Source organism: Podarcis melisellensis (assembly GCF_964234715.1).
Source record: "Podarcis melisellensis genome assembly, chromosome: 3".
Classification (NCBI taxonomy): Eukaryota; Metazoa; Chordata; class Lepidosauria; order Squamata; family Lacertidae; genus Podarcis; species Podarcis melisellensis.
The window spans coordinates 117,165,610-117,182,311 of record NC_138530.1 but is presented as its reverse complement, the minus strand read 5'-3'; the positions used below and the strand labels follow the sequence as shown (position 1 = coordinate 117,182,311).

The following is a 16,702-nucleotide window of genomic DNA, read 5'->3' as shown; positions in this document are numbered from 1 at the left end:
TCGAATCCCCGCGACGGGGTGAGCTCCCATTGTTCAGTCCCAGCTCCTGCCCACCTAGCAGTTCGAAAGCACGTCAAGTGCAAGTAGATAAATAGGTGAAGCTCCAGCGGGAAGGTAAACGGCGTTTCCGTGCGCTGCTCTGGTTTGCCAGAAGCGGCTTAGTCATGCTGGCCACATGACCCAGAAAAACTGTCTGCAGACCAATGCCGGCTCCCTCGGCCAGTAAAGCAAGATGAGCGCCACAACCCCAGTGTCGTCCGCGATTGGACCTAACGGTCAAGGGTACCGTTAGAATTCCAATACTTTGGCCACCTCATGAGAAGAGAAGACTCCCTTTCACCTGGGAAAGATGGAGGGCACAAGGAGAAGGGGACAACAGAGGACGAGATGGTTGGACAGTGTTCTCAAAGCTAGGAACATGAGTTTGACTAAAATGTGGGAGGCAGTGGAAGACAGGAGTGCCTGGCGTGCTCTGGTCCATGGGGTCATGGAGAGTCGGACACGACTAAACAACAACAATGTAAGAATTAACAGTCCCAGATAGGACATATTCCTTAAGGAGGATTCCTTTTTAACAGATGAAGAACTGCATTAAATGCAGCTTATTTGGTCTGTTGTCTGAAAGGCAACTATTTCAAGGGAACCAATGGGGCAGGAGGGGGGAGGGAACCTATGGGAAATGGACGACAAGCAATAGAACTTTTAAATGACCTTCGTTGCCCTGGAGAGGTCATGTGAATTACTCTCCTTCCTTAATCTTTCCATTAAAAAAATCACGAGTTCCTATTTATTACATTTCTTCAAGCATTCTGGGAAACCAGCTTGCTGCTTTGGACTGCTCCTCAATGTCTCATCTTGTTTCACTTAGAAAGCTAAAAATAGAAGACGGGTCAGCTCATGTTTTGAAGACACGAGGGACAAAAAGTTGCAGTTCTCTCTGGCTAAATTTAGCATAGCAGCACTCACTCGAGGTTACTGTAGGCAATTACTGCACATTTTGTTTTTTCTGCACACTACAGTAATGAACAAAGATGTGGACTGCTCCACAGAACAGTGGAAATACTGTATTGTTTCACAGACAGTTAAGAAAGGAATACATCTTTACGCTTGAGAGCTTCCACTTATTTGATTTCCAATTATGATATACCCAATTGTAACAGCATTCATCTGAAAGCTTGTGCAAATAAGACTCTAAAGCAAGCTGGATTTGATTTAAATCACGATTTAAATCACTAGTCAGTAAGACTTCATTTAAATCATTTCTCCCCCCTTCCCGAAAGCTTCAGCCTTGCTGGCATCCTCTTAATATTGACAACCAGATGAAGGTTTCATTTTTCGAATAATAAATTTTCAGAGAAGTTTTTACAGTTATATCAAAAATTACTGATTTGGTTATACTATTAGAAATACATAGAGAGATAATTATTAAATTATTGTGAGGTTTAATAAGTTCACTGTTTATGTCTGGACAACTTTTCTGCTCTACTTTATTGGAAGGAGAAAAATAACCATTTCCTTAATAACAATTTAAACAATTTATTTAACTAAAGCAATAACATTATAGCATATGTATCCATGTTTGTTAAGTGATGTGGTTAAATGGTTTTTTTAAAAAAACAAACCCCAAACCAAAACAAAAATTTTGACTGAGTTTTAGTACACATGAAAAACTTAAAACAAATCCTTAGTTTCTGATGAATAGCCTTTGGACTATAATGTAACTTAAATAGAAAACTATATTTAGAAAGATTTTTCCTCCAAAAGCATTTTATTTTAAAAATCTGATTTAAATTTTAAAAAAATCCTATTTAAATAAAAAAATGATTTTTTTTTTTAAAAATCATTGATTTTTATCCACCCTGCTCTAAAGTTTTAGATATAATAATGTGTGGACATAGTGCTTCAACATCACACTTGAGACATGGCCAAACCAAGGCCATGAGGTGCATAGTAAGATGTCACAATCCTGATATTTATTCCCCCTCAATTTTTATTTAATAATATTGAAATCCTGGTATTTATTCCCCTTAAGCCCATAAGAACTAGACATACATAAGTAGTAACAGGCTCTGCAGCCATGCATATCCACCAATTAATAGTTTGCAACGTCACAATGAGACTACAGCCTGGGAGCTTCAATTGTTGCACCTGGCCCCGCAGTCCTGCAGTAGCCAGGGGCCACCTGGTCAGTGGGAGAAGCTTGGCTCTCTTCCTTAATTTCAGTTGTTTCCACGATGAAAACAAGGAGTTAACGTCAAAGGCCATTGCTTAGTGGGCAGAGGGTTGGACTAAGGGAAATCCAGGGAAGATGCAGCTATGAAGCGCCATAGACAGTGTTGCATCTGTCCGGCTTCTGAGCTGCAATGTGTCCACCTTCCCCCTCCAAGTTAGTGATGACATTCAGTGCTGGGAAGGCAGGGGGGCAACACCCACCCACCCACCAACTGCATTTGTCACTGACTTTTAGCATAAACTACCTCCCAGGGCTGTAGCAGTGATAATATTAGAAGGGAATTATGCATGCCAGCCTGAAATCCTTGGGGGAAGGGGAGAATAAAAATTTAATAAAATTGCTTTATTTAAGTTAATGCAATTGCTTTATAATTCACAACCATCAATCAACATTTGCTGATTACAGAAAGTACAAAAACTTGTTGATTATCTTCTTGGGTTTGTTTGTTTTACAAAAATTATCGCTTGTTATTTGGCTGGTCAACTGAACAACATTTACTGTCCACTCTACAGGTTTACCATGTTAAATATTGAAACGGATTTCGTAGTTTAAATACAGCTACTTCAAGAAGAATGGAGTGGTTGGGGAAATCAGGAGCTACCACGAGTTGTTTTGCACTGCTCCAAGACAGAACAAATTGCTGCCACTGAAACGTTAACAAAAAGGAAAAAGGCAGAAATGAGACACATAAGCCACCATGGTTTCCATGTTCTGGACATGATTGGCCCTAGCATCTCCTTTGACTGACGGCCATGTTGCTTTTGTTTAACTTATCCGGTATATGAGACAGTTGCCTGTTCTTTCTCTACAACTATTTAGGCCACATTCTCTTAGTATCATGGAGAGTTGTACCAATTTTCACTGCACAAACGTACAACTGCAGTTTCAGCCAGATGGAAATGCAATATGGCCCAATTTAATAAACAAAACATGCAGACAAGCTGGCCTATCTATATAAAACTGAAAAGTAATTGGGAGTACAGAGCAGATTTAAGACACCCACAAAATTTAAGGCCCCTGCCAAGCAGTGCTATGTGTGTCTACTGACACCTGGGTTTAAGCATGTACAGGATTGTCACCTCAAGAGCTAGAATGTGTTTCAAGCAAAACCCCATGGCAGCAGCAGGCAAAGCTCCTCCCACAGCTCCTACACCACGCTGACCTCCCCATGGGTGGCTCCTCCCCCTCTTGGTAAGTAGCGGGGCAACCCTCAGCAGAGCCAGGCACACAACTCCATCCTCCTGGCTCCTGCTGGCCAATGGCACTATCAGGACTCCTTTGACTTGAACCATTGGCTGCTCAGAAGATGCTCAGCTTGTCTTCTGTTAGGAAAACACTGGAGAAGCCAGTAGGACCTCCCTCTGCAAATTATTTGTACCACTGAGCCTAGAGCTTGCTGATGGGAAGGTTGACGGTTCGAATTCCCGCGACGGGGTGAGCTCCCGTTGCTCGGTCCCTGCTCCTGCCAACCTACCAGTTCGAAAGCACATCAAAATGCAAGTAGATAAATAGGTACTGCTCTGGTGGGAAGGTAAACGGTGTTTCCGTGCGCTGCTCTGGTTAACCAGAAGCGGCTTAGTCATGCTGGCCACATGACCCAGAAGCTGTACACCAGCTCCCTCAGCCAATAAAGCAAGATCAGTGCCGCAAACCCAGAGTCATCTGCGACTGGATCTAATGGTCAGGGGTCCCTTTACCTTTACGATACAGCAATTGTGCAAATGGGCTGCGTGTCATCCAGAGAACTGCTAAGGTGATCTCAGACACCAGTACATTTTTCTCTTTCCCTACCTTTTAAAATCCCACAAACTGCTTTTAACTCTCCCTGCTTTCAAAAGCAGTTTTCCATATAGCACAAGGTAGTTTTCACTACTGAAAAACGAAGTTTAAAGCCCTCCTAGACCACAAGAAACTACCGGTAGTTTTAGGGTCTCTCTAATCCTTGTAATCATATTTAAGTATAAAATAATTCAGCTAAAGAGATTATTGGGGGGGGGGGAGTCACACACAATAAAAGGGGAATAGTTATAATGTTTTAAACATTCTGTCCAACTCTGGAGGTGGTTCTGTATTTTGTCGGGTTGTGAACTACATTAAGAAAGGTTTTATGGAATTTCAGGGACACTGACCTTTAAATAGAATACAGTTGGATGAGCCTGTTCATGCTAAAGCTTAGAAAACTGAAAGAGAAATAACAAAATCCTCTTGCCTCTAAAAGGAAAGGAAAAGGAAAGTGCACTCAGAAAAGTATTTAATGAGCTCTTCCAAATGGCAAAGAGCTAAGCCCTTGCCTTTGTGAGAAAGAGAGCTGTAATGCTTTGTACTTCAGAGGTCAAGAAAGAAGATCTTAAGCAGAAGAGGCTGGGATGGGGAAAATGCAGCCTACCTCCAATCAATAATCCCTGTAGTGCACAAGAGGACCACAGGCTCAGTCTTTATTGATTTATGTAACGCCTGGATGTAGAGGTGGTGCTTTAGAATCTAATAAGACATTCGAGGTTTGCCACATTCTGTAACCTGATTCAGAAATATGAGGAAACTGCAGGGTGTATTTTGCAGGACTGCTTCGCTTGCAAGGAAGGGTTGGAATACTGTACCACCAAAGGGTTGTGAACATGTAAGCATGCTAGATGCTAAACACCCTGGAACTTTGGGTCGACCCTCAAGACCTGGCAATCCGATTTAAATCCAAACATGAGAGAGGGACAATTCAGAGAAAATGTGTGATACTGTTAACTGAATTCAACCTCATCTTCCAAAAATGGGTAGCTAGACAACAGATCTTTAAATTTCTGACTCACAAATGTATGTCTTATTTTCAGAGTGTTCTCAAAGTGCTCACACTTTATCATTTTAGTTGTGCCAAGTTAAAGGGTAGTTATAGTTCATGTTTTAAAACAGAATTTCTGTCTTTAGTAGCACTGAATCTAAACTTGTGGAGGAAAACACAGGAGAATGGTGCTTTAATGCTGGCAACACACAATTGCCCCATTAAAAGTGTGTGAAAGAAACCTGGCCAGTCCAGAGTAAACACCTAGTGCTTAAGCCCCTAGTATTAAAAACAATACAACAGCAAGCTTAACTTTGGCTATATTGGTCTTTTTAATTCATTCCAAAAAGCCAGACACATTTGTTTATCACAAAGTTAAACCAAAGTTACGCATTTTTAAATAATCTACACACTGTAAACATCGTGATCTACCTGTTTCAGGTTTAGTCTTTATTTCATTTGACAGCATCACCTATTCAGAAGTTTCCTGTTTTCTTTTTTGCTATTTATTTTGTATAGTGTTGTTCAACAGAGATTTTAAATAGGAAAAGGAAAGAAGGCAACCAGAATCTGAATTGTGAAAGCTGGAGAAAAACTGAAGGGTTTTCAAAATCTTTATTCTCTAACTATACAATTAAGTAGAAATAAGCAATGTGTGCAACAGTTCTGGTACTTCATTAAGCAGGAGAAAGGGCAGAGAAAAGCAATAATAAGGGAGTTGGAATATCTTCCCTACATATAAAGAATTATGACAAGGACTATGTTAACAAAAAAGAAAAGACTGGGGGAAGACGATGGCTCATTCAATAAGACTGGAATAGGTTTAGGGCAAACAAGAATATGCCGTCCGTGAGCTTTCGGAGAAGGTGAACCTTTGGTATGATTCAGCAAAACAACTGCTATATTCTTATAGGCTGTTTCTTACATCAACAAGATACAAAGAAGTGCACTTTGTGCTGTTCTCATTTCTTCGCTTGGCCAGTAGGCATCAATAAATTAGACAGTTAACTGGCACAGTACATACTGTACAAGCCCACAAATTAAATGAGGCACTACAACAGCAGAAATAAAACATTTTCAATTAAAGTAAGGGACACAGCACCTTGGCATAGTCACAGACCCCATGGGTGATATCACATGTTCATCATACTCAAGAGTAGACCCACTGAAATCAATGGCCTTAAGTGATTTATTTCCTGTCTTCGGGGGGTGGGAGCAGTTTGCAAAGGATTGTTGAAAATGGAAATCTATTCTGTGCAGACTTTATTAAAAGGTAGTCAATGTAGAAGACGACAAATGTTCTTTCAAATAACGAAGTCTTCAGGGTATAAAAATATTTATTTATTTGTGTATTTATAACCTGCACCGTTCTAAAAATATTTCAAGGTGCAGTACAACATTAGAAGGAGTGTCACAAAGTTATAGCAAAACCAAAGAACTGCTTCTGAGCCAGAGATTTCTTATCAACTCTGCCTGTCAGTTCCTTCGGTTTTAAGCTGCTCTTTGCCCCACACTCAGACTGGGCAAGCTAGCTTGGGCAGCCCATTCAAAGGCCAGGGTGAACGGCAGCATTGTTTGCTCATTAACTAGCATTAATTGCAACCAAGGCGTGCCAAAGCTAAAGGAAGTCTTTGAATAACACGACTGCATAGTTCACCATATTTTGGCTGATCCCCAAATCGTCTCTTCTTGTGAAACAAGCAATGTCGGCTCAAATGCTAGTTCTACCATCACTACTTTTCCTGTATAATGTTTTACTTACAGACTACAGTGGTACCTCAGGTTACAGACGCTTCAGGTTACAGACTCTGCTAACCCAGAAATAGTACCTCGGGTTAAGAACTTTGCTTCAGGATAAGAACAGAAATCACGCTCCGGCGGCACGGCGGCAGCAGGAGGCCCCATTAGCTAAAGTGGTGCTTCAGGTTAAGAACAGTTTCAGGTTAAGAACAGACCTCCGGAACGAATTAAGTACTTAACCCGAGGTACCACTGCGGTCTGAAAACAAAGCCAGTTAAGAAAAGCAACACATTTATTCCTTGCAGCAATAGCCATGTGTAATGCTTTTCTTCCTTTTCATTTCATTTTACTTATTACATTTCTTTCCCCTTTCTTCTACCATGGAAACTCAACTCAGTGTACATACAGGGAGGAATTCAATGCTGTGCTATTATGATCAGTGCAAGTGTTTCTACTTGCCAGATAGAACAATCTTCCCCCCCCCCCCGACTGTTCTGGGGTTCTCCTCACGTCCTGAGATGTTCAGTGATTGCGCAGGCGGAGGCTGGAAGTGGACAGAAAGCCTTCAGACTATGATCCGGCGCTGCTGTGGTCTAAATTTCCATAGTAAATTGGAAACCCATGTGGGTTTCAACAGGAAAGATGCTAATGATTCAATCACACTGCTTTGCCTTTGGCAATTCTTTATTATGCCCTGCACTGATTTTTCCATCTATGTATTAATCCCATCCATACCTGAATAGGTACAGATTAATATGCAGCCTCCAAGATACCCACAAAAGGTTTTTGGAGTGCTAACTCTTTTTTTAAAAAAATAATTTTTATTAACTGGCCAATCACATCAAATTAAATCACATCGCATAAATTCCAAATTACAAAGCCAAATTTTTAAATTTTGTTGGGGGAACCGATACTTCAAGATCCAAAGGGGGATTCAGATCATCTTCTTATTACTGCGTTAATGTCCAAATCAATCCCAATCAGTCCAAATAAAGTTCATAATTCTATCCAATCTTATCTTGGTGTTTCCACATCATATCTTATTCATATAATTTCTCTTTTTCCTTTACGATCTCTTCTGTTACGTCTCCTTAAGCTGGTAACAAGTATAATAATCCTGTGTGGATTTCCCGTTCCTCCACTAAGTCCAGATGGTTTCCATATATCTCCTTCGTAGATAACATCACTCTTTCCATCGTAAATTTTGGCATTTTTCGCTCTTAAGTCCCACCGAGGAGTTGATCGACGATATGTAAACAACTCTATTTCTCTCTTTCTCCTCCCAGACCCAAGAGCTCCAACAATGCCTCCCAAAATGGCGACGGCATTTTTAACTGCGTCATTCCCAAAACTCTTAGCTTTCCAGCTTCATCTTGAAACACTGCTTTGGATCGAAAGTTTATCTCCACACAGCCTTAAACCCACAGCTTAAGTCCTTAATTTCTGACTCATTAGGGGAGGGGGTTCTTGTTAAATCACATAGAAAAAAGGGAAGGCAGGTTTTTTTCCCCCTCCCCCCTCAAGTCATTTGTCGTACTGTATCTTGACGCATCTTCTCATATTTTATTCTTGTCTTGTTATCAGAGATCTCTTCTGTCAGCAGTCTTTACTCCCCTTTTTCCTTGAAGCATGTGCAATTAATTTCGTCCAAATTGTTTCTTTTGAAGATCGTTGCAACTAGCGGCGCGAATCGGGGACGGCGTCGAGGGGTGCCGGAATCCCACAGGAGGGCTTTGTGCCTAGTGTCCCCACCCCCACAAATTCGGGGGTGGTATAGGGCACAGCAGGCAAGGGCCCCCCCATAATCCTGGGGGGGGGTGTTAAGGAGGCCAATTACCCCCACCATAGCCTCCAAATTACCTCCTGTGGGTCGGAGAGATGCTATTGTCAGCCATCTTCCGATGTGCCACCTAGTGGCCCCCCCGGTTTTTTGGAGTGCTAACTCATATAGAGAGCTTTATTGATAGACTGAAGCAGTAGTCAACTTCGTGAGAGGTCTCTGATATAAAAGATAATACAGTTTCAGAATGTGAAATGCGGCCATTGCTTAGAAACATGTTCCGAATTGAAGGAACTTGGAAAACAAATCATCACATGAGCTGATTATAACCTTCTTGCAGAACAACAAGTCTTGTCGTGGCTTAGTGAGCCATCTGTCCTACAAGGATGAAGGTATGTGTTACACTTTATTGTTATAAAAGTAGTGTTCTTCCTAAAGTGCAGTAGCAAACTCATGCTTCCAGCTGCAACGCAATCCTAATTCCCGTGGTTTTTCTGTCAGATAGCTGAAGCACTCTGGTAACTGCTGTTCAATAATTAGCAGAGGTCAATCACAAGCATTTTAATTCTTAAGGATGAAAAGCACTGTTCAAAAAATAAGCCTGAAGAGGGAGTTGCTGCAGGAGAAGCTCTGTTGTGCTGGCTCCCTCTAGCACAACTACTCAGTTGAATCCAGTCCATAGGGACCATAAAAGACAGATCACAAGACTGTCCCACTTCCTCACACAAAAGCCTTACCAGTTCAACATACCATTAGACCCATTCAGACCTGCAACAGTGCCACTGACATGTGAAGAGCCTTTGTGCTCATGAAGGAAGAAACATATATGCTTGTAAAATGATTTCGTGCAGGACAAAGCTTTGAGTGGCTCCTAGTCATTATGTCTTTGTTCTCTTTCTGGTGTAAGAGGCAGTGATGTCTTTGAATGACAGGTGTTGGGAAATGCATGTGGGCAGGTACTGTTCTGCTCACGTCCTACTTGAAAGCTTCCCCCAGGTCTATGGTTGCCCAGTGTAAGAACAGAGATCCAGCAGGCTCTTCTAACATTCTTATTTGTGTCTTCCCTTTTCCAATTCACCACTATTGCATAATTCAGTTACATTATGCTGTAGGTACTTACAGCTTCTCAACTACTGAATATAGACGGACAGCCAACAAAAGCAGTCATTTACAACGTGATATCTAGCATCTCTGAAATAAGCTAAGCAAAAAGAAGAAACAGATTTAGGAAGCAATCCAAACTCCACCCTTCCACTGGTGGGGCTTTGTGGAATAGGGAAGCCAGTGCCTCATACATAGCTCTCGGCATTCACGTCAGAAAGTGGGGGCGAGGGAAGATGAGTGGGCTTGTTTTCAGGTCAATGCTGTTCAGTGCCGGATTTACATGTAAGCTAAACAAGCTCTAGGGACGCAGGTGGCGCTGTGGGTTAAAGCCTCAGCGCCTAGGACTTGCCGATCGAAAGGTCAGCGGTTCGAATCCCTGCGGCGGGGTGCGCTCCCGCTGCTCGGTCCCAGCGCCTGCCAACCTAGCAGTTCGAAAGCACCTCCGGGTGCAAGTAGATAAATAGGGACCGCTTACCAGCGGGAAGGTAAACGACGTTTCCGTGTGCGGCTCTGGCTCGCCAGAGCAGCGATGTCACGCTGGCCACGTGACCCGGAAGTGTCTCCGGACAGCGCTGGCCCCTGGCCTCTTAAGTGAGATGGGCGCACAACCCCAGAGTCTGTCAAGACTGGCCCGTACGGGCAGGGGTACCTTTACCTTTTTAAACAAGCTCTAGCTTAGGCCCCACTCTCTTGGGGGCCCCCAAAAAAATTAAAGGGGAAAAAAAACCCGGATGTACATTTCCAAAATATCAGATAAAAAACAAATAAAATAAAGCCTACATACAGCAACAGTGTTTTGTGTTGTGTAGGCTCCTATTTGTGATGTGGAAATGGCTTTAGATACCTATTAAAGGTAAAGGTACCGCTGACGTTAGGTCCAGTCGCGGATGACTCTGGGGTTGCAAACACATCTCTCTCTATAGGCCGAGGGAGCCAGCGTTTGTCCACAGACAATTTCTGGGTCAGGTGTCCAACATGACTAAGCCACTTCTAGAGAACCAGAGCAGCACACGGAAACGCCGTTTACCTTCCATCTGCAGCAGTACCTCTACTTGCACTTTGATGTGCTTTTGAACTGCTAGGTAGGCAGAAGCAGGGACCGAGCAACAGGAGCTCACCCTGTCATAGGGATTCAAACTACCAATCTTTTGATTGGCAATCCCTAGGCTCTGTGGTTTAGACCACAGCGCCATCTGCGTCCGAGACACCTATTAGGTCCATAAATTACTGTATTTTTTGCTCTATAAGACTCACTTTTTCCCTCCTAAAAAGTAAGGGGAAATGTGTGTGCGTCTTATGGAGCGAATGCAGGCTGCGCAGCTATCCCAGAAGCCAGAACAGCAAGAGGGATCATCCGCTGCTTTCACTGTGCAGTGATCCCTCTTGCTGTTCTGGCTTCTGAGATTCAGAATATTTTTTTTCTTGTTTTCCTCCTCCAAAAACTAGGTGCGTCTTGTGGTCTGGTCGTCTTAAAGAGCGAAAAATACGGTACCATATAGCATATATTCAACACAAAAACAGCGACAATTTGTTGTTGACAAAGGGTAGCTGGACATATAAAGGGCCCCATTACCTTCAGTAGCTTAGGGCCTCATCAAACCTAAATCGGGCCCTGATGCTGTTGCACACTGGCTCAGTCTTGCCTCCTCCCTTGAAATGCCCCAGGAGGCCTCTGGAGGGCATCTGAGCTTGGAAAAGCAACACCTCTGCCTAACCTCGGCAGCCCAGCTTAAGCGGGGCTTGGGTTGTTCTGTTAGGCTACACTCTTAAATACACTTAACGTGAAAGTACATTCCCTTGACATCAGCGTGTTTTGCTTCCTAATGGGCTTGTGACATTAAAATATATGCATGGTTTTGAGAGAATTGTATGGCCTGCTTTGGATGTGATTGTGCTTACCCTACAATTAGGCTTGCAGGTCGAAAGTTCTCCTAGATCTGGCATTTCTGGGTGTACAGGGGTCATCAGTAGCCAGAAGTGTCTGTAAACAGTTTCAGCTGGTGTTCTAAATTATAATCCTCTCAAGGGTAGTGATTAGGAATGGACCTAACCATTAATCTCCAGCTCTCATCCCAACCAGACTACTGTTACACTGCACATAGGCTGACATTCAAACACACCTGGAATTTCTGACTTGCTAGAGTATACTGTGAGAGACATGCAACACCAATTGGTTTCATCTTTTTGGCTAACTATTTGCATCCAGGATTAATTCAAAATGCTGATTAAAACTGTAAAGGTTGTAAACAACGAAATTAATTCAACTAATGAAAAGTTCTACACTTATGTAGAAAGAACCAGCTGCAGTATACGTGAAAAGGATCTTGGGGTCTTAGCAGACCACAAGCTTATTAACATGTCAACAGCAAAAAAGCAAATGCTATTCCAGGCTGCATCAACAGATCAAGGGGAGTAATAATACCACTCTATTCTGCCTTGGTCAGCCCACACCTGGAATACTGTGTCCAATTCTGGGCACCACAATTTAAGAAGGATGTTGGCAAGCTGGAACATGTGCAGAGGAGGGCAACCAAGATGATCAAGGGTCTGGAAACCAAGCCTTATGAGGAACGGTTGAGGGAGGTGGGTATGTTTAGCCTGGAAAAGAGGAGACTGAGATGAGATATGATAGCCATCTTCAAACAGCTTAAGGGCTGTCACATGGAAGATGGAGCAAGCTTGTTTCCTCCTACTCCAGAGGGTAGGACTCAAACCAATGAAACCAAACCCAATGGTTTCAAGTTACAAGAAAGGAGATTCTGACTAAATACCAGGAAGAACTTTCTGACGGCAAACACTGTTCGACTGTGGAACGTACTCCCTCAGAAGGTTGTGAACTCTCTTCCTTGGAGGATGGATGGATCATTAAGCAGAGGGTGGATGGTCATATGTCCTGGATGCTTTAGCTGAGATTCCTGCCTTGCAGGAGGTTGGACTAGATGACTCTCAGGGTTCCTTCCAACTCTGCAGTTCTATGATTTAGCTATCTGAAGGACTGCCTCCACCCAGAGGAGCCTGCCTGCCTTGAGACTCTATTCTACCTCCCACCATCCAAGTCAGAAGTGGGCACAAGGGATAGAGCCCTCTCAGTTTCAGCATCCAGATTGTGGAATGCCCTCCTGAATGATGGCCACTGGGTGCTTTGCCTATCACATTTACAGATTGAACCCCCCTTATTATTTCTGTGGGCTTTCAGCACTGCACGAACTCTATGGTTTTAATCTGTTAAAAACAGTTGTTTTCAACAATTAACTTTGTTTCATTGTAGCCCGCCTTGCAGTTCTCATCATCAAAAGGCAGGCTAAAAAAGCTTTAATAAAATATACAATGATATTGCATAACGGTTATAGTTTAAGTACGATTCCATATTAATTATGCAACTTGCTTATTATTCAACCAGAGTTGAATAACAAAATGCTGAAGAAGTCAGCATAATATATTTTGTATGTTCTAAGAAACAATACATATTCATGAATTTTAAATACTGAATTTAACTATGACCCACCTACCAGTATATTTGAATTGAAGCTGATATTGTATTGCCACCTAGAGGCAGAAAGTGAAGTAGCCTCTGCTTAAATTATTTCAGTAAGAAGGATGGTGTACAGTACTTTGGATAACAAGTGGAATAATTTCAACTTTCAAGGCTAGACTATACATCCATAGTTTTTGCGGATGAATGTGAAGTTTCAGTCTGAAATACAGGAGACATTACGGCTTGACAACCAACTATTCCAATTCCAATTTCTATGGTAAACAGACTGGTCAATGAGATGGCCAGCATCTAAAGTGGAAAGAGAATGCAATTGCCAATACTGGTGGGGTTTGCATGTCACTCGACACCATAATTAAAATGAACTATGGTTTAATGTAAGGCTTAATGCAAATAGGCAGCATGCCACTCCAAAGTCCACACTTCACTTTGCCCTCTTGGAGAGGAAACAAGCCAGAGTCTGGCTTGTCAGTACATTCAAGCCTAGGCTCGTGGTTTGTTTGTCTCCAAACACAATGCAAGCAGAAGCCAAAGTTTTTTTTCCTTGGCTTACCACTCCTCATTTGTTTGGGGGAAACAAACCGTGAGCCCAGCTTTACAGGCAGTAACAAGGCAGATTCTAGCGAGTTTCTTCACTGGCGTGGTAGAGGAGAAGCGTGGCCCTCGGAGCGGCAAGCGCCAGCATGCTGCCCATTCACATTAAACCACATTTAATTTAATTAGGGTTTAATGTGACCTGCAAATCAGATCACTATGTGAGCAAATGCAGTACCCTCATAAAAGGGAATGCCTCTGAAATACCAGTTGCTACAGATCTCAGCTGATGCTCTGCTTGGGGGCTTCCCTGCGGCCTTTGACCAGCCGCCGTGAGAGCAGAGTGCTGAACTTGGTGGGTCTTTTGCTATGTTCATTTGAAAATGATTCCAAAAAGGTGTTCTGCAGGCCTAAAATGCAGTATTACTAATTCTTCTTGCAAGAGTACTAAATCTTTTTGCTCCAATACATTCCTCCACCACAGAACTTTTCCCAGCATCATTATATTTTATTCATTTTCTGTAAGGCACGTCACTGCAGAAACTCTATTTGCCCACACACTGCTAAGTCATGGGAGGTGGTGTTAACGAAGGCAAGACTCAAAGAAGGCACACAAAATGAAAAGGATTAAGTGAGCAACATGTATTTGTGGGGAGGCGGAGAAGACCCAGACCCAAGGAAAAATTATTGCCACATATTAAACTGGAAACATCCAGAGGGACAGACAGGTAACAAACAATAAACAGAAAATGCTACAGAAAATATAATGTATGCAGACATGTAAACTGAAATAAATTACATAAATGGGAAGAAATCAGAAGGTTCCTACCATTGGGCAATGTCAGCAGAGAATGTAAAATCTCACACGCAACATATTTAACAATGAATTACAGTCACCCATCAGAGGTAAATGTCCTAGTTGCATCCTTCACATAGCCTGAAGCACACTTATGAAAATAAATTATCTTAAACAATTGTCCTGCCTCCCCAACAGTGATGTGGGGGGGGGGGGTTGGGGGGGAGAGATGAATTAAAAGTAATTTGCATTGGAAAAGGTTAGCTAGCGAGTAAGCAAATTTTGTATACATTATTTACACAATGGGCCCCACGTGACTGGCTAATTCCGGGATTCACCTGTAGGTTGCGGATTCCCTTCCACCTGGGGCTGGATTGAGTAGCTCCTGCGGACCAATCAGACTGCTGCATTCTGAATCCTATTGTTCTAGGACCAATCAGACTGCTGCATTCTGGATCCTATTGTTCTAGGACCAATCAGACTGCTTCATTCTGAATCCTATTGTTCTACGACCAATCAGACTGCTGCATTCTGGATCCTATTGTTCTAGGACCAATCAGACTGCTTCATTCTGGATCCTATTGTTCTAGGACCAACCAGACTGCTGCATTCTGGATCCTATTGTTCTAGGACCAATCAGACTGCTGCATTCTGGATCCTATTCAACTCAGTACATAACAAACCCTGTGAGGAAGGTTAGGCTGAGAGTGAGCTACTGGACCACGGTCATCCCCCCCCCCCGGATTTGAACCCAGATCGCCCAGGTCCTGGTCTGACGCTCTAACCACTAGGCCACACGGCCTGATTCGTCTAATCCTCTATCGAAGCTATTGGCTGCTCCACTGCGCCGCCCCGCCTTCCGCCCGCCCCGACTCCCCCAACGCGCCGCTTCATTGGCTGCCCGGCCGCTCTACCTGGCCCGCCAGCCCCGCCCCCGTTACCTTGACGACGCCCGTCGTCTTGGCCAGCAAGGCTCGGAATTCCTGCGGCGCCGTTTCCGGGTAGAGCTGGTCCCGCAGCAGCTCCTCCGTGATCTCCGCGTTGCCATAGTACGTGGCCTGGGCGATGCCGTTCAGCAGCCCCAGCAAGGGCTTGGCGGCCTCCGCGGGAGGACGGTCCGCTGCCGCCGCCATCTTTCCCGAGGGGACTAGGCCGCAGCCAGGAAGATTGGTTCCGACGGCGGCCGGGCGGGGACAAACCAAGGGGATCCTACCCAGCTCGGTGGCGACCCCTGCTGGTCGCCGTAGTAAGAACAATGGCGACAGGACAACAATAATAAACCACGTTGTTAGTTAACATCGGAAACATTATTGTTTTTTCACGTTTGAGCTTGCAGGGTTTTTTTTTTAAGAGTGTTTTTTTCTTTTTAAAATCAAGCGCTGCATTCATTTTATGAAATAAATAAAAAGCACTGAAGTAAAGGCGTTCTCTTCAACGCAGGTTTCCCATTGACATGGCAGTGGGGCGTCGTCGGTGAAACCTCCATCTACACACAATGGCCTTTTAATGCATGTCTGGAAGTTGCTTCAACACAGGACGTTATTTAAGCCAACCAGCCGCGCAGTGCATGGGACGGGGGAGGGCTGCGGTGTAATGTGCAAAAGGCCACAAGTAGCAGGAGAAAGGCTTTGTGACGCTTTCTAGGGTCACATGGGAAACGCAATTTCCATCCTTAGCAAAGAAGCCCATGCGCTCAACTCCTTCCTCTCTTCCTCATTTTTGCACATTGTAACTGTGATCCTATTTAATCGTGCTACAATCAATGCTTTTTTCGTTAAAAAAAATATTTAGGGGTACAGTGGACACTCTGGATATGGATTTAATTCATTCTGGGGGTCTGTGCACACCCTGAAAAATCTGTAACAAGAGGCGCCACTTCTGTGCATGCACACAGCGCGATAGAGTGCTTCTGCACATGTGCAAGTGGTGAAACCTGGAAAAATACGTATTACCTATCCAGAGAGTTAAGTAACCTGAGTGTCCACTGTACTCTTATTTTCCTATTCATTGAAATACTGCCCCTCAGTGAGGCCAAACTTAGATTCACAAAATATTTAGGGGTATGCATACCCCTGCGTCCCCCCAGAAAAAAGCACTGGTTACAATAACTTTCTCGCTAGGTGCTGAGCTGGCCTTCCTATAAGACCAGATGAGGCAACCCTCTTAAACTGGCCTTCGCTGGAGAGGGCATATTTTATTGATCCCCCTATCTGAAAAATACAGTAGAGAGCACATTTCCTTTTGAGCTGCTC

At 43.4% G+C, this 16,702-nt stretch overlaps 1 protein-coding gene across 2 annotated transcripts in view; it reads right to left on the bottom strand.

Moving 5' to 3' along the window:
- COMMD1 (copper metabolism domain containing 1) overlaps positions 1-15,641 on the bottom strand; it is a 61,295-nt gene extending 45,654 nt beyond the window's left edge. Inside the window, exon 1 of one of the 2 annotated variants that reach the window (XM_081906635.1) lies at positions 15,392-15,641. In XM_081906635.1, the coding sequence (XP_081762761.1) occupies positions 15,392-15,583 (192 nt within the window). In that variant the 5' untranslated portion in view covers positions 15,584-15,641. The remainder of the gene's footprint in view (positions 1-15,391) is intronic. The other variant, XM_081906634.1, reaches the window with a different exon arrangement.
- Between the last annotated feature and the right edge of the window lie 1,061 nt (positions 15,642-16,702).